The 23,789-nt window shown below is 38.6% G+C and overlaps 1 protein-coding gene across 1 annotated transcript; it reads left to right on the top strand.

The window, feature by feature from the left end:
• Positions 1-38: 38 nt before the first annotated feature.
• kif18a (kinesin family member 18A) lies at positions 39-23,691 on the top strand. The gene is made up of 18 exons (XM_026267407.1): positions 39-187; positions 771-1,143; positions 1,564-1,721; positions 3,007-3,111; positions 3,247-3,357; positions 3,838-4,035; positions 9,749-9,925; positions 10,056-10,130; positions 10,284-10,384; positions 12,254-12,416; positions 12,977-13,141; positions 15,695-15,816; positions 16,032-16,270; positions 17,260-17,319; positions 21,669-22,023; positions 22,116-22,208; positions 22,319-22,428; positions 23,277-23,691. Exons 2-18 carry the CDS (start codon positions 825-827, stop codon positions 23,414-23,416), a joined length of 2,691 nt encoding a protein of 896 aa, XP_026123192.1. The 5' UTR covers positions 39-187; positions 771-824; the 3' UTR covers positions 23,417-23,691.
• Positions 23,692-23,789: the final 98 nt, after the last annotated feature.

The raw sequence follows: 23,789 nt of genomic DNA, 5'->3' as shown, positions 1-23,789 counted from the left end.
AATGTTGTCGTCCAATCAGATGCAGGGACGGAACAGCAGCTTGTGTTTGAAATCTTCGCGCTTACTGGGGCTTTGGTTTTGCTTACTATCAGTTCGAATGTTTTGTTTAAAGTTAAATAAAGGAAAATACAAATTATCTTAATACAACAGTCAAATCATCCGTCGCGGATTCATACTGTATCATATGGTAGGTCAAACGCATTTTACAGCGTTAACTTTATCTTTTGTAATCTAAATGAAAGGGATGACCAGTTAGCTGCAGCTTTTAGCACAACGCTAACAGATGATATTAACCAATGCAAATAAGAGTTTTAAACTAAAAACCAGTCGTATAAGACATACGGGTCTGATGATATATACATACGGGTCTGACGATATATATATACGGGTCTGTTTATGATATATTTGATGAGCGTTATTGCACCGTTACAGTAAATTAGCACGGGGTTTACAGGGTTCATACATGGCCTTACATTAAAACATGTTTCGTAAAGTCTATAGGAGAATCCTATTGGGCTGACCTATAGTATGAGGTTTAATATTAATTATATTGTTCAAATTCTCCTTATTAGAGTTTATTTATAAAAGTATCAAGCCACAATAAAACAAATCATACTCTGCCTGCATAGCTACCTGTCTTGACAAGTAACTGAGTGGAGAATGTGAAATAAGTGTCATAGACTGCAACATTTTCCTTTCTTGAAGAATTATTTGCAATATGCCTTGTTTGAAATCACTCTGTTTATAAATGGTTATCTTGTGTTACACAGATACACAAACATTAAGAAGCAGAGTTTTTCAGTGGGAAGCTGTAAAAAAGGACAATGTCAGATGGGGAGGTGTGCAGCCACGTAAAAGTGGTGGTCCGTGTCCGTCCTTTAAACAACAAAGAAAAGGATGGAAATCACAAGAAGGTTGTCCAAGTAGTCGACAACCACATGCTTATCTTTGATCCTAAAGAGGAAGAAGTGACATTTTTCCGGGGACAGCGGGTAGGCAACAGGGATGTGCGGCGCAGAGCCAACAAGGACCTCAAGTTCGTGTTTGACAGCGTGTTTAGGGAGGACTCGTCACAGATGGAAGTTTTTGAGAACACCACTAAAGCAATAGTGGATGGTGTTCTGAATGGCTACAACTGCACTGGTGAGACATTTTATTTCTCTTCATTGAATCTGAAAATTACTTTCTTTGCCATGTACTTGATTTCAGCAGTGAAACCTAGATTTATCATCCAGTTTTGGGCTGATATTTTTTGTCTTGCTAGAACTTGGTGCGGAATTTGAAACCGGTGAATAACATAACAGTATTTCATTAAGGAGTATTTCATAATTTAAAGTACCTGGGGCCATTTTCACATTTTGTTAGTGCTACAAGAGCATGGCCTTTTAAGTTGACCCCCCCCCCCCCAACCCAATTTTGGTTGGTGTTTATTTATCATGCTAATAATTTGGTCATTTATGGATTTATTTCATGCTTCTCATGAATGTTTTTTTAATGACATTATGACAGCTGGTTTATCAATAATGTTTTTATTCTTAAATGTGTGTCTTTTTGTTTGGCCAGTTTTTGCTTATGGAGCTACAGGAGCAGGAAAAACACACACCATGTTGGGTAGTAGTGATTCTCCGGGAGTGATGTTTCTCACTATGAACGAACTGTTCGCGCGTATGGACATCATCAAGGAGGACAAAGTGTTTAACATAGCTTTTTCTTATCTTGAGGTGAGGTCTCAATGTTTCTCCCTGAATTTAAACCGCATTGTAGTTTTATTAGTTATGGTTTGTTGTAGATTTTTAATTATTAATACCTTACTAATATACAGTTTTAAAATTGGGCTTTGGAATTTTTTTTTTTTTTTCTTTAAGAGCTCTTATGCTCAGCCAGGTTGCATTTATTTGATAAATACAGTAAAAGTAATATTGTGAAATCATATTATAACTTACATAAATTGTAAATATAGTTTATTTCCGTGTTGGCAAAGCTGATTTTTTAGCAGCTGTAACTAACTGTAGGCTTCAGTGTCACGTGATCCATCAGCATTCATTATCGTATGCTGATTTGGACCATTTCTTATTTCATATATTATAACTAAAGTTTGTGCTGTTTAATAGTTTTGTGAAAACTGACACTTTTTTTGTCTGAATTGTATGATGAACCAAAATGTCGAACGAACAGCATTCATTTAAATATTATGTTTTTGTAACCATGTAAAAGACTTTACCTTCACTTTATCTTCAAGTTTAATTAAACCTGGCTGAAAAAAATAATTAATAAAAAAAATAATAATCATCTAATAATAATAATAATAATCACGGTTTTATTTATTTATCCTGCACTAAAAAATGTCAGTCACTTTAGGCTTAGACACTTAGCAGCATCAATGTGAAACAAAGTCTGTTCACTCGGTGGCCATATTTTCAACGCCTCCAGGCAGTTCACACAAGACAAAGTGCTATCTAATTGAATGAGGGAAAACTGAAATCTCAAAAACTACTTGCTGAACTCACAATTAAATTACATATTTCAAATCAGCAACAAAATCTGAAATGAATTGCCACATGAATGTCGTTTTTGTTATGCTCAAATAGCTTAAAAAGGCGTATTTTTCAAGCTAGACCAGCCAATGTGCATGTGCAGTACAGTATACTGCGCTTATAACTGTGCTATATAACCGGAGCTTCTAACAGATAAATGCAGTGATGCACTGACTTCATCAGTCAACGATTGGCTCTTTCGCCATTTTTTGCACGTTGCAGTTTTTCCCATTCATAAGTATAGGAGTGAACTTTCTTTGTATTTCTATAGTCTTTGATGCAGAAGCTCACTAACACAAAATATTTCAGCTTCAATGCTTTTGGTTTTTGAAGTACCTTATTAAATGAGAAATATACTGAGTGCATCTTACAAGAATTGCTATATTTGTGTTAGCTCTGGCTTATTGGACCTGTGAGTTAGTCAGCCCTTTTGTTTTATGACCAATGGGTTTCTGCACTTTTTCCTGACCAGGTTTATAATGAGCAGATTCGGGATTTGCTAACTAACTCTGGTCCATTAGCGGTGAGAGAGGACGGATCCAATGGAGTTGTTGTTCAAGGACTCACCCTGCACGAGGTGAAGTTGGGCTGCACGTGTCATCTGTGCATTTTCTGTGACATTGATTCATCTCACTATAGTCCACAAAGAATTGTCGTTGATTTGCCTTGTCTGATGGTGTGTGTGTGTGTGTGTCATATCATTACATTGTAGCCCAAATCTGCAGAGCATATCCTTGAAGCTCTTGATTATGGTAACAGAAACCGGACGCAGCACCCCACTGACATGAACGCCACATCTTCCCGCTCCCATGCCGTATTCCAGGTAAAAGGCTTCTCTCAATCTCGTCTCTTTTCTCTGTAAATATCACATCTGGTTCTGTGTAACTGTTTTTATGCTGCTAGATTTCATTCTGTGTGCAGTCACCCCATGGGGTTTGAGTAACTTTACATTAATCCTCTTGTTTTGATATTGAGCGTGTGCTACCAGTTGATTTGCGTGAACGGACAATTTCCAGGAAGCACAAAAATCATCAGCCTTTTTGTGCTTCCTGGAAGATTTGATGAGGCAATAATAAATCAAGCCGTTTGGCTTCTCTATTTATTACAATTCTAGTGTTTAAAAAGCAATAAAGCTTCAATCTTCTCTGCAATCCAACATCTCAGTCTTCTAGCTATTGATCAGGATGTTTCAGAGTTAACTGCACAGTTCAAACCAGTGTCAGCTGGCTTATAAAGTTGTCAGGGAAAAATATAAATATTCAATCTAGCTGAAAGATGTTCTCGTGCCATCTTTTTTCTTCAGATCTACTTGAGGCAGCAGGATAAGACAGCTAGTCTCAATCCAAATGTTCGTGTGGCCAAGATGAGCTTAATCGACCTGGCCGGCTCAGAAAGAGCCAGTGCAACCAATACCAAGGGGGCTCGTCTCAGAGAGGGGGCCAACATCAACCGCTCCCTCCTCGCCTTAGGGAATGTCATCAACACGCTCGCCAACCCCAAAGTAGGTCTACACCTTCTGTTAAAATTGAGGGATTACCCAGATCTTGTTGAAAAGAGATCTGTTTTTTTTATTTTGGATTTAAATTGGATGTTGCAAACATGGAATGTGATTTGGTTGAATGTGTAGGTGTTTGAATCACCTTCTTCTTGTGATCTTAAATCTATTAATCTAAAGGCTTAACACAAAGAGCAATACGTATATTGCTGTATACACAAATGCATGATTACACTGTTTATTATTAGCACACTCAGATATTTACTTGTTTATCTGAAAAACAATACTACAGTCAGTTATTCTCTTTTGAAAATCTGCATTCCGGGATGAAATGTCATTCTCTGTTTTGGATGGTGAAACCCACCCACTGCCAGTTTATCCAATTGTATTTCAGCCCTTCTGGGTTGCAAGTTGGTTGAAAACACAACGTATTTCATTTCATTCATCGTCAAGTGAGCTGGTTCTTGTTGGTGTCAATCTAGCAACCTGCGTGTGCGTCAAGTCTGAGGAGGAGGGGCTGGAAGAAAAAATATTTGATTTGGACTGCAATGCCTAGTTCAAGCACTAGTGTCAAGTCTACATACAGCACCTTTAATATACAAATTCTTCCCATGTAAATATTTTTTTAACTTTGGAGTCTCTAAATGATCTGTGATACTTAATGATAAATAATCTCTGTTTGGCAAATTTGGAAATGCTTAAACTATTGAAACCGTAACAATAAATACCCGTAAAACCACTTTAATGCAAGCTCTTAGCATGACAACCTTAACCATAAAGACTCTATGCTTATGGCCTTTAAAGGGGGGGTGAAATGCTATTTCATGCATACTGAGTTTTTTACACTGCTAAAGAGTTGGATTCCCATGCTAAACATGGACAAAGTTAAAAAAATTAAGTTGTATGTTTGAAGGAGTATTTCTGTTCCAAAAATACTACTTCCGGTTTGTCACAAGTTTCTGAAAGTTTTTTTCGAGTATGGCTCTGTGTGACGTTAGATGGAGCGGAATTTCCTTATATGGGTCCTAAGGGCATCTGCCGGAAGAGCGCGCGCTCCTGTATAGCAGAGCAGAGAGAGGCTGTGCACAGACAAGCACTGATCAGAGCGAGAGCGTCGCGAAATGTCACAAAAGCAGTGTGTTTTTGGTTGCCAGGGCAAGACAACCCTGCACAGATTACCAAAAAAAAAAAACAGCATTAAGGGACCAGTGGATGGAGTTTATTTTTACAGAGCATCAACGGAGTTGTGCAAGTGTTTGTGTTTGTTCCCTGCATTTCGAAAATCCTTGTTTTACAAACAAGGCCCAGTCTGACGCCGGATTTGCACATCGTTTATTTCTTAAGGATAATGCAGTCCCAACGAAAAAGGGTCACGATTGTGTGTTGGAACCACATGCGGTGAGTAAAACTGCTTCGACTATCTCTGTGTTGTTAACTTAGCTATCGGCGCGTAAGCACATCAAGTAAACAACATGCGTTGTTGTCATCAAACTGCACTTTTCACGTGTACAGCTTAAAAAAAAAAAAAAAAAAAAAAAGATGACAAAGTGAAACTTAGTCATTTTCCAAAACCGCGAAGCAAATATATACAGTTTCAGTACATACCACATAGAGACGCCGTTGCTGATGCTGCTCTTGTTAAATTTCAGCCTCTCGATCTGATTCTGGATCATAAATTTACTCTGAATCTGACTGTTAGCCATGGTTTGTTTTGGATGTGTTTTTCCCCACGGTAATGTCACAGCTTCCAAACGCTCTCAACGCAAAAGCAGTACAAAAGCAGTAAAATGCAGTACTACTCTATAGGTACTCAAGATTAACAGGATATTGAGTGAAAACGAGCATTTCACCCCCCCCCCCCCCCCTTTAAATATTTAATATAATATGCTGCCATACCTGTTGCATGTTTTGTTTTTTTCTGTTGCATCTTGCTCTGCGGCTTTTACCAATTTTCGTTATTTTTCTTTAGCAATAATATGTTTGTGCTACTGCTTTGTGACCATTGCTGCCAAAATGTCTTTGTGCATTGATAAAATATTTGGTGTTCACCATTATAGACAATTTCTTGATTTTATCAATGAGTGCATCAAAAATACAAAAAGCTCAATTTAACACAAAAGCATGCAGTAGGTATTGGTATTCTGTGTGGATCTACCTTAAAACCAATTACCTGCAATCCTGCTGTACTGTAAACAAATGTATTTACTGTATCACTATTACTTATCTTCACTTTAGCCTTTGTTGGTCTTTATCCAGTCTGGGTCAGCTGGGTTCATACTTTGCTGTGGCACATTTGCTCTGATGGTATTAGCCTTCGCCTCTCTTCTTTGCTTTTGGGACAAACCCGAAGGCTCCGCTGGCTCTGTGGTTCAGGGACTGATGCTATCAGAATCAGGAGAACTACAACTCGGACTCTGTTGTGTACACTTATCCCTTTCCTCAGGGCTGCTTTGTGTGTGTCTGTGTGTCCTGCTCATTCACTAGTGCTGATTTCAGTACGCCTCCACCAAAGACACTGTGTGGAATTGTATCCAGATTTTCCGTCTCGGAGACGGTTTGAGGGTAATTTACCACCAAATCCCATTAGCCCGTGACGGATATAGAATGAAGTCTTAGAAAATGGCTGTTAAATCTGCCTTGCGGTGCTTGTTTTGTGCCATTAGCTATTATAAACCATTCTTTAATTATTTTTAGGCGTTAGGTGGGAATAAGCTGCCGTGTATGTCTCGGATCCTGAAGCCTGTTTTGATTATCAAATAAATGCAACCTAAGACTCAAAAACATGTTTTAAACTGTATTGTGCGTACAAAAGCAGACCAAGAGGATCCAGTATGAACAGGTAACTGAGGTCAGTCTCTTCCTCTAACTATTGATATCATTCAGTAATGCCTGTAACCATAGTGACACCTAACAGCAGTAAATAATCACGGTTTTGTTGCATTGTGGATTTAATTCTAAACACTTTCATGCAGCTCCTGCTGTTTTTAAACTCTTATGCACATGATACACAGGGCAACTTTTTTGAGCAATGTTGCTTGTGCACTTTGCCATTTAGAATGGGTAACAAATTTATATATGGATACTCCGATCGATTGTGGGGCCCTGTGTTGTTCGCTGATAGCAACATTAGCCAAAGTTGCATCCGTGTATCTTCAGCCTTAGGTATTAAGCATTAAGCCAGTTTTGTCCAATTAGTTTTTCTTGTTCTCCACCTCCTAAACACTTACATTTATTTCCCTGTCCGACCACACACAATCACTGTTTTCTGACATTTTTCATAACCTGAGAGGTGTTTATGGTCCTAATACTGGCAACAGCACAAAGAAGCATGTGCCTTATATTCCATAAACTTGTCTACAACAGGCAACCAGTTGTTTGACTGCATTTTAGTCCATGCAGTGCACATCAAATGAACTCGCTCTAAAAATATGATTGTGGTGACTCGGGTCTCCAGTATCTCTGGCTGAGATTGATAGAACAAGAACAAGAAGGTATATGCACACATCCCTACAGTTAGATTCACATTCAGAAATCATCCTAATAGGTTTATTTTGTGTTCAAGTCCTTATCAATCTTGAAAACAGTGCTGCTTAATGTTTTTGAAACTTTTTTTTTTTGTAAAATGATGTAAAAAATGGGTAGTAGTTGATGATGGAAAATTAAAAAGAAAGGCATTTATTTGAAATAGTAAGAGAGTATAACTTTTGATCAATTTGATGCATCCTTGCTGAATAAAAGTGTAAATGTTTTACTGACCCCAAACTTTTGAATCTATTTGAAGAGCTTTGTTCTGGGTGATGATAAAGGTTTGACTGCTCACACAAACATGAGCATGCGTAACTATTGTAACTGTTTTTTTCTCAAATGTTTGTTTTTAGTGATGAAGTACTGTGGACTAGTTTACTTGTTCTAGCACATGTCCAAGTAAAGTTGCAGGCTTTGTTTGTGTTTATTTTACTGAGGAGCAAAATCGAGAGAGACCGTTTTTTTAAAATGTTGAGTCTGTTATGTTTTTTCCTCGTTTGCTTTGGCTGGAGTTTTTCAGCATGTGTACTACATCTTTGTTTTTGTCTTGTAGTACAGCTAAATCTTAAGCTGGTGACCCATAAATATGAGATTGGTCAAAAACCTTATGTTCAATTGAGTTATTTTGATGCTAGATCAGTGCAGGCCCTCTTTCTGTTTATTGTCTGTCAAAGCCAGATGCATGTTCTTTTCATTTTTCTTGTAAATTGATTGTATTTAAAGTTATGATCTCATTCATTGCTGTTCTGGCTCAGTTTTTGGGATTCTTTTGATTTGTTTGTGCTTTGGTGTTTGTGTTGTGTCTTCTGTGGTTTTTGTATTTGCCGTTTGATGCCGAAGTGTTTCGGCTGGTGTGTGTGTGTGTAAGGTGAGGAGGTTTGTCCCTGTCTCTGGGCCCCTCCACAGGCAGCTTCATAGGTATTGTTTTCATGCCATCCATCCGCATAAATTAACCTGTCACGCAGATGGCTCTCCTTACCCATGTTCTCCTGGGAGGGCCCGAAACAGGCCACTCGCACTCTCACACAAACTGCTAACACAGGCGTGCCAACAGAGAGAACATGCTGCCTTCAGAAATGTGGATTTTCACAGACTAGCTATGGTGATGGTGCCTGCTTGTATGTTTTTTAGGTTACATAAGCTGGTGTTTTAACACTGAAAAATGCCCGCTTTTTTTAGTACAGTAGTTCCTAACAGAGAACAAGAAAACTATGGAAAAATGGTCCACGGTCTTTATTTCACCCTTTTGCAAAGGAGTTTGTGAAGTTCCCAGCAGGCCACCACTTGATTTAGAACTATAATGAAAACATGAACCCATACACAGTCCAGATGTAAGCTATAGTTTGAGACATCAGCTGGACGAGAACAGATATACAACATTTCCACATTTCCCTCCCCTGACCGCTGTGTTTTCCCCTATATTTGTGTTGGCAAATTGTGCATGTCATTCTCCATGTACTGTTCCACATCAGCTCCGTGGAAACTTGGCTTTGATGTTTTCTTGTGTAGATGTTGAGATACGGACTGTGTATCAGTCACTAGATCCTGAGATTAATTAGACCATCAGTTTGTGAATGCTTTCGTTTGTGGGTCAGACAGGCCAGCCAGATGAAAGCCAGAGTGTCAACTAGATGTTTGAGCATGTTTGTTAAGATTAGACACATCTGAAATTATTAGGATCTGCTAGCAGGGTCAGTCTTGTTTTTTGCTGTTTTATTCTGTTATAAAAAAAAATGAATAATTCAAATTTACTGAAAAGTGAGAATTTGGTTTCGCTTTCAAGGTTGGCTTGTTTTGAAATGTAAAATCTCTGAATTACTCCGTAATACTCGGGGGTACCTTAAGTTTTTACTGCAAGTGGACTTAAATAATTTTTAGCATATTTTAGGAAAATTTCTATTTAAAATGCTTTTAAAACTATCCAAACGCAAATATTCTCCATAGACTTACATTTAAAAAAAAAAAAGCTTGTCTTGGATTGGTGAAGATCAGTGGCAGATCCATAGTAAATGAAATGTGAACTCAAATCAGAAATGGCCTAAAATGAAAAATAGGCTTAATCATGTAGTCTCCGAAGGCTATATCAGTTTTATTTCAGTCAATGTTTTTTGTGTGTTGTTGGCGTTCTTTTCGTGAATTTGATTCTTGAATTTGACTTCTCTTTGTTTTGTTTTCTGTTTTTTTTCATTCTCAGTGTAAGAAGACACATATTCCATACAGAGATAGCAAGCTGACACGGCTCCTCAAAGACTCTCTCGGTGGAAACTGCCGAACTGTGATGATTGCGAACGTCAGCCCGTCCTCGCTCTCCTATGAAGATACACACAACACTCTCAAATATGCCAACCGCGCGAAGGAGATCAAATCCACTGTAAGTCCTACACATACAAGCGCAGCTTCAGCAGTCCGCCGACCAACAACATGCCTCAAATCACCCATGAGTTCACCACGTATCATTATAATATAGATCATATTTCTGATTCTCTCTCCCTGTATTTCAGCTGAGGAGTAATGTGATGAGCTTGGACAGTCACATTGGCCAGTATGCTGTCATCTGTGAAAGGCAGAAAGCTGAGGTAAAAATGAATCTCATCCTTCATTACGTCTTAATGTGGAACTATTTGCTCTGTAAATCTGGTTTGCTTCTCCTGTTAGGTGAGATGGGTCTAATCCACATGAGACTAGCTTTCCTAATGAGAGTGTGTTTGTGTGTGTGCGCGTGCTTGCAGATTGTCATGCTGAAACAGAAACTCAAAGAGTACGAAGAGCGGAAGGTGGAGATTCCTGCCCTCAATCCAATCCCCGTCCAGAGGAGAGTCGAATTTGAGAAGTAAGCAGCACGTGTGTCTATGTTCAATCCAAAAGTGTGCACTCATGCGACACCGCAAAGGCACCAGCGTGCGTCTTGAGACCTGTGTTTTTGTTTGTTTAGATGTTGTTTATTTTATGCCATGTGTGATGTGCAGCTCTTTAACGCTGTCCTTTGAAACTTTGAATACGCATCAATTATTCATGAGTAAGAGTACACAGGACAAAGCCAGACACCATCGCAGGTGGAGGTCTCCTTACCTCTGCATTTTTCATCAGGCCCAGTGGAGAGTGGAGACTTTAGAGTTTCTTAAATTTTTCACGTTTGTTTTTTTTTTCCTTCTTCTTTTCCTTTTTTTTTTTTTAGTTTATCGCTTGTTTTGGACGGGAAATGTATCACCGTTTTGCAACACGTCCCACCGCCCCACCCTTCAGCCTCTAGTTTCAGTCATTCCGTTTTTGTGTGTGTGTGGTTCTTGTCCACAAAAACCACCGCAGCATCCGTAGATGGGAGGGAGAAAATGAAGGACAGGTTGGAGGGAGGAGAGAAAGAGGGAAAATAGCAAGGGAGGGAGGGAAGGAGGAGGGGAAAAAGCTGAATGAGTCTCACTCCTACGTGTTTCATTCACCGGCATCAGAATTCACAACTTGCCGAGCGAGTGAGAGAGAGAGAGAGAGGGAGAGGTGCTTAGCATTAATAATGCAGCAGTCTGGCAATGTCGGCACTGCACCAACATTATGGCCCCAAAAACAGCCTCTGCACTCTCTCTGAATGGACTTTTTTTTTTTTCTTCTTCTTCTTTTTTTTTTATCAAAACTAATACCGCCCACACATAGTTCAGGTGATATCTCAAAGCATTCATTGAGGTAGCCGTATGCAGTGTTGCAGCACTGAAGGCTCTCAGTGGAGAATGTGTTTGAATGAGAGCGTGAGGGCCTTTAGCACTTACCTATATTAAACAGAAGAGAAAAGGGTGCAGTAAGGTGAAATATATTCTGTTATTATAGAATGCATTCATAGCAAACTGTCAGGTATGCTTCACATTTTTCTCAATGCGACTTGCGCTACCATTCATAAGTTTGAGGTTGGTACGTTTTTATACGTGTTCAGTTCACCAAGGCTGTATTTATTAATTATTGCTGGAATATTTTGAAATATTAACCGTTTTCTACTTTAATATATTTTAGAATTTAATTTATGCAAGCACTGGCAAAGCTAAAATAATTTTCAGTCCTTAGTTTTGTGTGATACTTAAACTATTTTAATTTGCTGATGTGGTGCTCAAAAATCATTCCTTATTATCAGTGTGTTTAGCTGATTCTGTGGAAATGTATCCTTTTTTTTAAGATTATTTGATTTAAAAGGAGATTTATTTGAAATATAATTTTCTTTATTATGACTTTTAATCAATTTAATGGATCCTTGCTGAATAAAAGTCATTATTGAAAAATGTATCATCTTGCTAAGCCCTGTGCATCCACTGTAATTGTCTTAATATGCCCGTTCATGTTTATTAACTAATTTTGAGTCAACAAAACTTTTTGTGTTTATCAGATAGTATAATGAGAAAATTGACAGTATGTTGCAGGGAGAGAGGACTTAGTCTTGGACATGACCCAGGCTGCACTCGAACCCGGGTCCTTATGAGCCCATGACCTCTTATAGGTCAGGAGCAGTTCATGCTCTCTGTGCCACAGATCTGAAACCTTTTTTTTTTTTTTTCTAGAGCTCATATAAACAGGATAGGAAATCATAGTGACTGCTGCCTTTGTGTTCTGGAGCGTATACATTAACTACTATTCAACGTCTGTAACGCAGAACTTGAAAGGAAAAGTGAGAGTGGCATCCATTGAATGGAGACAATAACTCAATGTCTTTTGTGTTTTGCAGGATGTCTGAGTCCCTGCGCAGCGTGTTTGCGGCACGTCTGCAGGTCCGTAAAGAGCATCTGGACATCGAGAAACAGCTGAATGAAAGCCGGCTGACTATGAGACACCGAGAGCTGTGGCATCAGCAGAGTCTGATCTTCTTCCCCGACAGCAGGGCGGAGAAGGTAACGAAACTGATGACACACACAAACACAAGGTTGTTATTTTATTGGTTTTGGTAAGAAATTGATTATTTTAATTCAGCTAATAGTATTAAGTTGATGATGTTTCATAATGTTAGAACGCGCAAAGCTAAAATGATTATAAAAAAAAAAAAGTTTTGAAGCTTCTTGAGCACTTAATAAGTGTATTAGAATGTTTTCTGTAGCAGCATGTGACACTAAAGACTGGAGTAATGGCTTCTGAAAATTCAGCAGTGCCACCACAACAAGAAATTACAATTTAAGATATATTATACTTTTTTTTTTTTATGTTTATTATTTTGATCAAATTAATGCAACTTTGGTAAGCACAAGAGGCTTAGGCAAAAAAAAAAATCTTGCCAACACCAGACTTTTGATATTGTGTTTTGTACTGTAAGTTATACAAATTTCCTCTATCCATGCTCACTCCCAGCCCCCCGCTAGAAATGGTTGTCTATAAATGATGAATGACTGGAAAAGTGACAGAAATGCATTGTTCAGTATGTGTGTGTGAACCTGATTTAGTAATGTTTTTGTTTTAGGCCACCTGTAAGTATGAGCGTAAACTGGCCTCCCTGAAGTCTCGTCAGGAGCACTTGCAGAAACGCTTGATAGAGAGTGAAAAGAGCTTCCAGGAGAACGAGGGATGGCTCCACCGCGTCGAAAACGAGATGAAGCTGCTTGGACACGAAGGACATTCTCCAGAGGTCAGGGCTGGGTCACTTTTACTTCAGATTAGGGCTGCATGGGCATTATACATGTACACATACATGGTCAACCAGTAAAGCTTATGCAATACTCAAAACAAAAACAAAATGCACACAGTACAAATTGTATCACAGACATGTACTTCCAGTGTAGACTGCATTGTAAATTGTAATGAGAGCGATTTAATTTGGACTTGCTTTCGGTGTAGGCCGTGTAAGGGTCCATTCACCTAGAATGCGTTTTTGCGTTTAAAAAATGTCAAAAGCATACTGTTGGGAAAAGGAAAAAAGAGCAAGGTCTAGAGACATGTCTTTTAAAAACATTTTGATTGCTTAATGATAAAGTACTTTTGTTAATTTGAAACCGCTTTTGCACTGATGGCCAGATTTATCTGTTTTGAATAATAATATATTTTTCTTTCTTGAATAATCTTATCTTCAGGGTTATCTCCAATTTAAATAAAAAAAAGATAATCAAATAAGATAAAAGGCTTTTTAAAATGTAAAAAATCACTAGACTGTTGGAAAATAGGCTGTTCTTCATGTTTATGTAATATATAAACCATTGAGAGTTTGAATTTGCTGCAAAAATAGCATGTATTGTATATCGTGATATAAGAATTTGTCATACCGCCTACCCCTGCAACAGATTTATGTTGTTGTTTTTGTCCTTCAGCTTATTGTGATATTTCTTTATTTGAGGGCTCCTTTCAGTCCCGGAGTGGACTGCCTTGGCCTGTTATCCTTTTCGAAATGCCATTATTGAATGTTTTCATGTTTTCTAGCCGAGCATTGAAGCTCTAGGGTGCCAGTCTGCAGTGTTGTGATGTCTGATGCAGACATGATCCTCAGAGGCCCTGAATAGCAGAGCTCTTCTTGAGCTCATCAGATAGCCAAATACAATTAAAGAGGGCTAGTGTTATCTTTTTGAAGAACTGGCATAAACTTGCAACTCTGTATCTTCATGTTCTTGAGCCTTTGTTAATTTGGCAGGGACATTGTTTTAAGGCAATTGACATTTTGCTGCCATTCATACTGGTAATCAGTCTGCATGTAGGAGCCGGACATATAAAAACATGCAAAACATCACCATTTGACAGTGGTTTTTGTGAACAAGCTGAAAATATCGTGCAATCTTTGTTTTTGCCCTCATTTGTGGCCCTTTGATAGACACTGTGACCATTTTTGTGTCTCTCTCATCCCCTGTTTAGCTTCTCTCTCTCCGTTTCCCCACCGGAGGATGTCTTAATAAAAGGAAAATCAATGCTTTACCTTCATCACTCCCTACAGCTGCTTACCTAAATCCACACCTCTTCTCTCGCTCTCTTTTTGCTCCTGTTTTTTTTTTCTTTTCCTGGAAGTAGAACGGAGTAGTGACGCACCCGCCCATCAAATGTTCTGTGCTGTGCTGTTTTGCGTTTTCTTGCGTCAGAGGGGGTAGAAGACTCCTCAGAAGGTGCATTTTCAGTGAGACAGAAGAAAACAAGGAGCTAGACTAAAAACAACATCTAAGCCATTTCATCATTTTTGTAGAGTCTTGCCTATGCTGCCTTTCTCATTATAGCGCATAGATGAGATGGTTTAATCTCGTCGTTCTCTTCTTCACCCAGAAAGCCACAACAGCCTCACTCCTGAGCTTGACATTCTATTTAAAATTTGCCATCTAACAGATGGTAGACTATCCCAGCCTTTATGCATCATTTGTGTTCACTGTCAAATGAATTGTCAATATTGTTGATGTTGCATGATTTTTGGCTATTTCTGAGTTGATCTTTGATCTTTCGCTACTTGTCTTTAGAGAGCATAAGCATCTGTAATTTAAAATCCAAATAAGTTTTAATTATTTAAATGAATTCATAACTGTTTGAAAGATTTGTTGGCGTCATCACTCAAAAATCTACATTTTTCTTTTATAAAAATGATTGAATGTCAGTGAAATAAAAACAAAATTATGCAGGTTAATTGCAAATCAATATTTGCTTAGAACAGCCCTTAAATTAATATTTCAAATATGCTAGTTTTACAAAAGCTTTGAATGGAGTAACATTTTTTCCATATCATAGAACATAAGCTATGTTACTTCTCCTTTTTAATTAATTGCATAAATTAACACATTAATTTAGATGCCTGATTAAAATGTTTTGGTAAACATATTCAACTAAATATTGCCATTTATTGTAATTTCCTTGCCATTTATTAAATGTATTGCTGAATATATATTGCTGTTACTTTGGTGCATATAAATGAAAATGATCAAATATCATTCTTGTTTATTTTAAATGGTTAGTTCACCCAAAAAATGAAAATTAGCCCACGTTTAACTAACCCTCTAAGCATCCTAGGTGTATGAATTTCTTCTTTCAGACAAATAAAGACATAAAACTAGATACAATTTTGTGGTAAATAAACCCTTTACCTAGATTGCATTTTCATCTTAACTGTTTGTTCTATTGAAAGCATGATGTTGATATGCTTACAGTAGCAATAATATCAAGGTGATGTGGATGGTTGCTGCAATTATTGTTGCATTTTTCTTTGTGTTTCTGCATACAGGAGCTGAAAAGGGAACTGCAGTGCCATCAGCTGCACCTGCAGATCACTGACCTTCAGGAACACATCAAGCACATGAGCCACCTCATCAGTGTTCAAGACCAGGAAAACACTCACACACACAAGTATGAGTCAACACTCATAGAGGTTTTGCACCAGGTTTCATAATTCTGAGCTTAGTCACCCAGGACCTACGTGTCCGTGGGAAACCATGTGTTCTTTTATATGTTCTGCATGGTTCTTTGTAGAAAGTGCTCTGTGTTATTCAGATTAATTAGAAATTTGCAATGTAAATGCCTCCATCTGTATCATTCAACTTGCTCTCCACCTGTCCTGTCAGGTTGGTGAACGCCCTGCTGTCCACCTGCCGTCGACAGCACCTGGCGTTGAAGGCTGCAAGCATTGCCACAGATGACGCTGAGTGGGAGGAGCTGGAGCGGCTGGTGAATAGAGAGAGGGGTGTGGTCTGGGCAGACCAGGAGAAAGCAGAGGACAGGGATGATGGTGGCACAGAAAGCACTCATCTACAGCCCATCCTGTCTTTCTCACACCTCGTGTCTCACCAGAGCACGCCATGCAGTGAGTGAAATCTTGATGAAACAGTCAAACTTTCAAATTAGAAATGTTCTTTCTGTAGCAAAACATTTCGCAATTAATGCGTAGTCTTTCTTGAAACTGGTGCTATGCTGATGCATTAAGCGCTTCACTAAAACCTTATATATGAGCTAGCTGACCCAACAATGTCTGACTACTACACTATCATTAAAAAGTTGTATTATCGAGGACACGTTAAATTGAGAACCAAATCAGTATATTAGAATTATTTCTGAAGGATCATGTGATTTTAGTAATGCCTGCTGAAAATTCAGCTTTGCCAGAAATAAATTACTTTTTAAAATATATCAAAATAGAACATTTTTCACACTTATATATATATATATAATTTTTTTTTTGTATTTGATTAGAACCTTAAAACGAATAACCTTTAAAAAAAAAAAAAAAAAAAAACTTACTGAGTCTAAAAGCAAGCAAAAAAAAAAAAAGCAATTTTATTGATGCTGATTGTAAATATGCAAATAATGAGAATCATAATTTTAAAGGATAAACATGACTGCAACCATCTGACAAATCAATAGATTTTTGGTTTAATTTATTTGTATTTTTTCTAATGCTGAATATGTTGATTCATTTTAACATTTTATTTATTTTTGGATCATTTTTAAAACTTTTATTCCTTTTGTCTTTTTGAGATGCTATTTATCTTTCCTGTGTTGGTGTAATGTCCACAGCCGAGGACGCAAGGAAATAATCCAAAAGATAATGTCAGTAAACTTCCTGCTTCCGAGATGAGCCATCTCATTTGTGTCACACAGCCACCTCATAGTGATCTCATTTTATGTCTGCCTGGTGATTTACTGTTCTCCGTGTCCGTGTAATGCGATCTGCATTGTGTGAACGTTGACAGATGTATGTGTCTTGATTTAAGACGTGTTTAGTTCCTGTGTGATGTGTATGCTGGACTGAAAAGGACCAGCACAGATGAATAACACTGTGTTCTCTTCACTCAGGCTCAGAGAAACACACACGCCGAACCTCACAGCGTCTCAGACCAACACACTTATCTAAAGGTAAACTCATCTCTGTGTCCCCCTTTCCCCACCCCAATGTCTGCTTCAACATATTCTGCTTAAGTCATCAATCCAGCTGCCCAAATCTGTCACATTGCTCATACTGACAGCCCGTGTGTGTGTGTGTGTGTGTGTGTGTGAGACAGTTGTGTAGGCTCAGCTAGACCGTTCAGGCTGTGTAAACTAACTTTGTTCACAATAGTCCCCTTTAAATACCTCAATCATTCTCTGTGATATCATTAATGATAATCTTCATTAAGAGTCAAATCAAGTCAGTGCTTTAAATAAATAAAAGCAAAAATGAAACATAATTATGTAAATAACTTTATTTTAGCTTAGAAACTAAAAAGAGCAGTTTGACATCCTCCATGCTGACTGAATGAAATATTTAAAAAAAAGCTTTTCACAAGATGGAGGGAACCGAGGAGTGGGAGAAAGGGGAAAAGGAAGAGAGGAAAGCTTGGGGAAATGGAAGGAGTGGTGAGTTATTGCTCAGTAAATGGAGAGTAATGATATTTGCTGCAGAACAGGTGTTCCTCATTTGATTGAGACACGCTGTGGGAAATGCACACATTTCAGGAAAATACAGAGACCTGCAAAGAAGAAAAAGAGGGAAGTGAGGGGAAACAGGCGGATACTGTTAAGAATTATGTTTGGAAAAAGTATATTGTAAACTCCTGCATTGATAGTGTTGGAGTATTTTGCATTGTCGAGCGTAGTATTTATTAGAAACAAATTTCCAATGTCTATAATTCCTCATTTTTGACAAGGACGTTTATTTTTTTTTGTCCAATGATTGTTTAAATTTGAATGATTCATTTCAAACATCATATGGGATTTGACCAGGTCAGGACAGTATGAAAGTTAATTTTCAGTAGAGGCAAATGGAGCTTTTTGAAAATGATGAATAATGATTTGTTTGCTGCCTGAAAAGAAACATAACATGTGATGCATATTTCACACAAAAATGGCGTTCAGGTTTTTATCAGTCCACTGGGGGACCAAAAAAAAAACACATTTACAAGTTTCCAGGCTGTTCTACGGAGCTATTGTAGGGACAAACTAATCCCTGGCTTTGAAAGATTTCATTGTTGCCACTTGAATGAAATGCAATATTCATGATCTCTAAATTTATTTTTGTTATAAACATGAAATATAGCATTTATTCCTTTTAGACAGATTTTTGCTAATTTCTAAATTTTTGTGTAACTGCTCAGTCCCATTTTTGTAAATTCAATACAACATGCTCCAAAATACATTTTCTACTTGGTTTTTAAAAAGAGATGCTTATTTTCAAGGTTCACCGTATCAAACAGGTCCTGCTTGCATTCATGCAGCAGAAAATAAGAGCTGTGTTATTATGATTATTTTGATAACCGATTAATCTAACAGTTATTAGATGGATTAACTGTCTAACCATCGATTATTTCACTGATTACTCTGTACATTTGATTGTGCAGCTTTTGCAGTTAGTTAAAATATTGAGTTATTCATAATCTCGCAAATAAATAAAGGTAATCACTTCAGCTTTTGAAGGTCATTATATATTTACAGTTATACAATTAATTTATACAAATGAGTATACTTGCACACAAAATGAGAAGGCAGAGAAACTCACTCTTTAATTAGCTATATGAAAAGTGACTGAAAGACACAATCATTCTGCTTAACATCTCTTTTTGTAAGTCATATGGATAACAAGCAAAATAAAGGTAAGTGATAAGTCATAATCTCTCTTACAATACCTCATAGGGTTATGTTAATGAAAACTTGATCGAGATCAAATAAACTTGACTGGACTTTACTGGGGTACTGACCCGTGCAAACATCCACGTTACCGTAATCAGATGCGTTTTTAACTGCTGCTTTCTCACCGCTGTCAGTTTTTGATGTATTTATTTTGTTATTGAGAGGGAAGCGCACGGTGTATTTTACATATTCATCCAAAAACCGCTCAGCCGCCTCCGGTTCGGCTGTGTTTGCTCTGAACTGAAGTGCTGTGTCCTCTCTTGAATTGCATCAGGAGAGCTGAATTAGTGTCTTGCTCTACAGGTCAAACTGCGTTATTGCAGGCTATTACATTGAGTCATAAGAGATCAAACGACTACTCGACTAATACAATGTCGACTAATCGTTTCAGCCTTAGCGTTCAGGTCGCCCTGCTCTCCGTTCCATACTTAGACAATAGAGATTGAGCCCTGTCTGCAGGAACTGAAAGAGATCCATGGATTCAAAGAGAGGGTTATGAATGAAGCTCCACCCCACCCCCACCAGCGACGCGCTTCATGACGATACTGTCTCTGCACTCATGCTCAAGTGCTTGGTGGAGAGAGGGAGCGCGAGTATGAAAGGGTGGAAAATAGTGATGGAATAGAGGACAGAAGCAGGAGGGGTCACGTGTCAACACGCACGAGACTGCCTCTGAGACTTGAGCCTGCGGTCTGTTTCTTTCCATTCTCCTTCCTCTCATTGCTTTTAGTCTTTTCTTTCCCATTTTTGTATGTTTTTGTCGGTGCGCTGCTTATTTTTTTTAATCAATCATTCTTTATATCTCCATTGTCTGTCTCTCCTCCTCACTTCGCCATCTACGTCTAGCCTCTCAGTAGCGCCGACACTCCGCCCTTCTGAAATTCATTCATAAAATCATTGCTCGGTGCAGGGAGGGGGGGGGGGGTCTATTACATATAGTATGAAACGCTCCTGGATTGGGCGAGGACGATTCTGCAATAAAAAGAGAGCAAGCAAGCAATGAGAGAGCGAGAGCCAGGCGACCCTAATCCGCAGTGGCTTCCTCCAGAAATAGCGCCTCATGCATGTTTTAATCCCACCAGCCAAAAATACACCACCCAGAGCACTCTGCCACCAATTACTGATCGCACCTATTCCTCTGCCTCCGCTCTGGGCCATACATCACTGTCTGCCGCCCATCCTCTCTCAGTGTTGTTTTTTTTTTTCTTTGCATTGTCACCTGATCACCCTGTGCCTCTCAAATGAAGTTATATCGCCTGTGCTTTACAGCTGCCGGCTTCGAAAGGCCGTTGAAGCAAAGCACAGTCCCTCTAACTTTCATAAGAGGCGTTTTGAGTTCTCAAACTTCTTTTGCTAAAAAAAGTGAGTATAGTTAGTCATTAACAGGATGTCAGGTCCTCTCCCATGCAATCCAGATTTCTGAGAATCAGCACTGACTCAGAGAGAAGGAGAGATGGCTGTGTGTCAACAGTTTAACCAGCAGGAGCTCTGAAGCATCGCGATTGGTCAAGAACACTTAAGATGCAGCCGCAGTGTCTCTCTCTCTCCCTCGCTTTTCTGCATCGTGTGAGTCAGTGTGCGGCCAGACTGCGACGTGCTCCGGCATACTCCGCCACTCAATATCCAACGTCAGACCCCTCCAACAGCTTCCTGGAGCCTCCCTTGCCTTCCTCACCCACACACACCCACCAGCACACACATACATGTACTGTCTGTCTTGATGGCGCAAAAGCACCTGCCCTTTTATACTCGCGTGACAAGCGTGGATAAATGATTCGCTGTTGTATGAGTAAATAATGTTTGTATGTTTTCATCAGTAATGAAAACTTAAGTGTGTGTGAGAGCTAGATGTGTCCAGGAATGTGCCTCACAAATCAGATGACAACAACACAGAGTAACATTATAATAATATGCCAGTTACTTGTGTTGGTCCGAATTAATTCATACATTAATGGCCCAAGCACTTTTTACTCTGGAATATCTGAAATTTGTGACTGGCATGTTTAATGCAAACATCTCCAAATCTTGAAACGGGTGTTTTTTTTTTTCATTAGTGTCCGCAATACATAGATATGGATAGATTCCGTATTTGACCGTTCCAGGCACGTAGATGCCATCTTGGAATGGTCAACTTGATGTCATTCAGATACTATAGGTTCGAAGAGAGCCGTTGAGCCGTTCTGTGCAGGATTGTGGAATCTTTGAAATATTCAGTGATTACTTTGGTGAATGATGTCAAGTTTACCATTACTATGTGGTGGACGGCTTACTTATAGAGTCACTAATGAGGCATCTGCATATACATATCTATGTTGCAATATAGTGCTACATTTTATTCCTATATGAGCTTTAACATAATTTTATGTAAAATCAATTAAATTACTTTTTTTACAACATAGAAGTTACACAGTGTACTATTTAAAATGTTTCAGTGCGTATTTTACATATTGGATCATAATGTTGTTTTTGACAACATATCAATATATCTCAAATTATTATAATTTTTTTATTAAAACCGTTAAAGCTTCAGGAGAAGTATTTTCCATTTGGTGATGTCTTTCATTGAAGCTGATGAAGTTTGTGCTGCTTTTCTCTTTTAGGCTGTAGCCCTCAACTTCAGGATGGAAATGTTGAATGTCCTCTTAAAAAGCCAATCAGGAGGAAGCTGTCTGTGTCTCCTGCAAACCCAGATGAGGATGGGCCCAATCCTGTGCTGTCCCATTACCCCCCTGCCGTTCAAGAGGTCTTAAAACAGGAGGGCATGTTCCCACTGCAGTACACTCCTGAGGAGCAGCCGCAAACCTCAAGCAGCTTTGATCCAAACTCCACTATTGACATTGGTTACAACGAGGACCTATCAGGTGGTAATGCCACAGTCATCCTATCACCTGAGCCCCCTGGCCACACAACACTTCGGGCACTGCGTGCTAACAATGGAAATGAGCCAGCTAAGAGGTATAATTTGGTGGGAAAACTGTATAACTTGCAGTGATTAATAAGTTCTGTTTTGGCTGGTGTAAATATGTTTCTTTCCAATTGGTTTCTAGGTTGGAGATCCCTTCACTCTTAGACCTGCGAAAATCCAAACCATCCTACATGGCCATGACCTCAGCTGCTCAGGTCAAGCGCAAGTTCAACTGGTGTGTGTTTATTATGGGACCTGTTCGCTGGGGCATTTTAAATCATGCCTCGCTGACATTTTGCACTCTTGTTGTTTTCCAAAATCTAATTTTTTGTCTCTTTGTATCAGTTCCAGCACTGGGAAAGAAGACAGTTCTCAACCTGCATCTGCAGCACCCAAGCGCATAAAGAGAGAACTCTGCGAGGCCTCTAAACCACTGCGAATCCGACATTTTGGAGGTTAGAATGCTATTCTCAATGTGAAAAAAATTATAGTTACCCTCTATGGGCTTTCCATTTGTATCTTGGAAGTGGAACATAAGCGTCTCTTATTATATTCCATTTATGAAGTACTCACATAATCCATTATGTTTGGTAAAGTATCGTAATAGTGTAATGGGCGGGCCGGCTGACAGCTGTGAAAGAATGTCAGGCGCACAGCCAGAAGTGCACAATTTCCTCCTCCCACTCCCAGTGGCTTATGCGTGTTCTTTCTCCTTAGTAATATAATGCCACAAGTTGGCTGAATTTACCCGTTTCATAAAGTAATAAGCCACTAGAGGCCATGCATTACAGTGGTTTTTGCCATGTTAGTAAGGTGTTCTTAGGCATGACTGCTTATTTTTTTAATTAAGAGACCGCAGTAATATACATCACCAGTGTCTAAAAATAATCATGCCGTCAATTCACAAAAAAAAAATTATCATTTGGCATGCCATTTTTTGTTGAACTATTGTTCAAAAGGCTGCATATATTTAATATCAAATGCAGAAAACCCCCAGATATTGTGGAATTATTGCAATTTAAAATGGCCTATTTAGGGCCCAAGCTCCAAAGGTGCGCGGACCCTCTTAGAATTGCTCAATTTCATTAAAATAATTTATTCCTGTTATACAAAGCTGTTTTCAGCAGCTGTTATTCCAGTTTTCAGTGTCACATGATCCTCCGGAAATAATTCTAATATACTGATTTGCACTCAAGAAAAGTTCTTATCAATATTTTAGGCAATCTGTTATGTTTTTCCAGTTTTTTTTATTTATATTTTTAATAATCTTTATTCTTTCTTTGTTCTCTTCCACCACATCTAGTATCATCAGAGAATGAGCCGAGCCGTAGAGTAGTACGGAGTGTGTCTGAAGGAAACCTCCATCAGCTCGACCAGCGTAAGTCCAAGTTGAGCTCCCTGAGGCCTGCTGCACTCTTTAAAAAAGTCACCAAGAGGATGTGAGAGGCTTCCACTTGCTATTAAAGGCACTGTTCTCCCATTCACTGGCCTCACATACTTACTTCTCATTAGAGTTGATGTAGAAAAGATGTAAAAAGTTTTTATTATTTTTATTATTGTTTTTATAGCAGGAGCAGGTATTTGGCCTTAATTAATTCTAGTAAACTGGATTGTTTTTATATTAATGTTTTAAAATATGTACGTGCATCGAAAACTTGTCCAGCCTAATATGAAGCTCTCAATAAAGTATTACTTGATGTTCAGGTCTTTTAAAGCAACTTGGTGTGATTATTGCCAATGAGTGACTTTTTTTCTCTCCTTTTTAAATGTTTCAATTAAAATATCGCTCCATTTAGAGATCTGCTTTCAGATCAGC

This window comes from Carassius auratus, chromosome 7, assembly GCF_003368295.1.
Source record: "Carassius auratus strain Wakin chromosome 7, ASM336829v1, whole genome shotgun sequence".
Taxonomy (NCBI): domain Eukaryota; kingdom Metazoa; phylum Chordata; class Actinopteri; order Cypriniformes; family Cyprinidae; genus Carassius; species Carassius auratus.
This window is presented reverse-complemented; position numbering and strand designations above follow the sequence as displayed.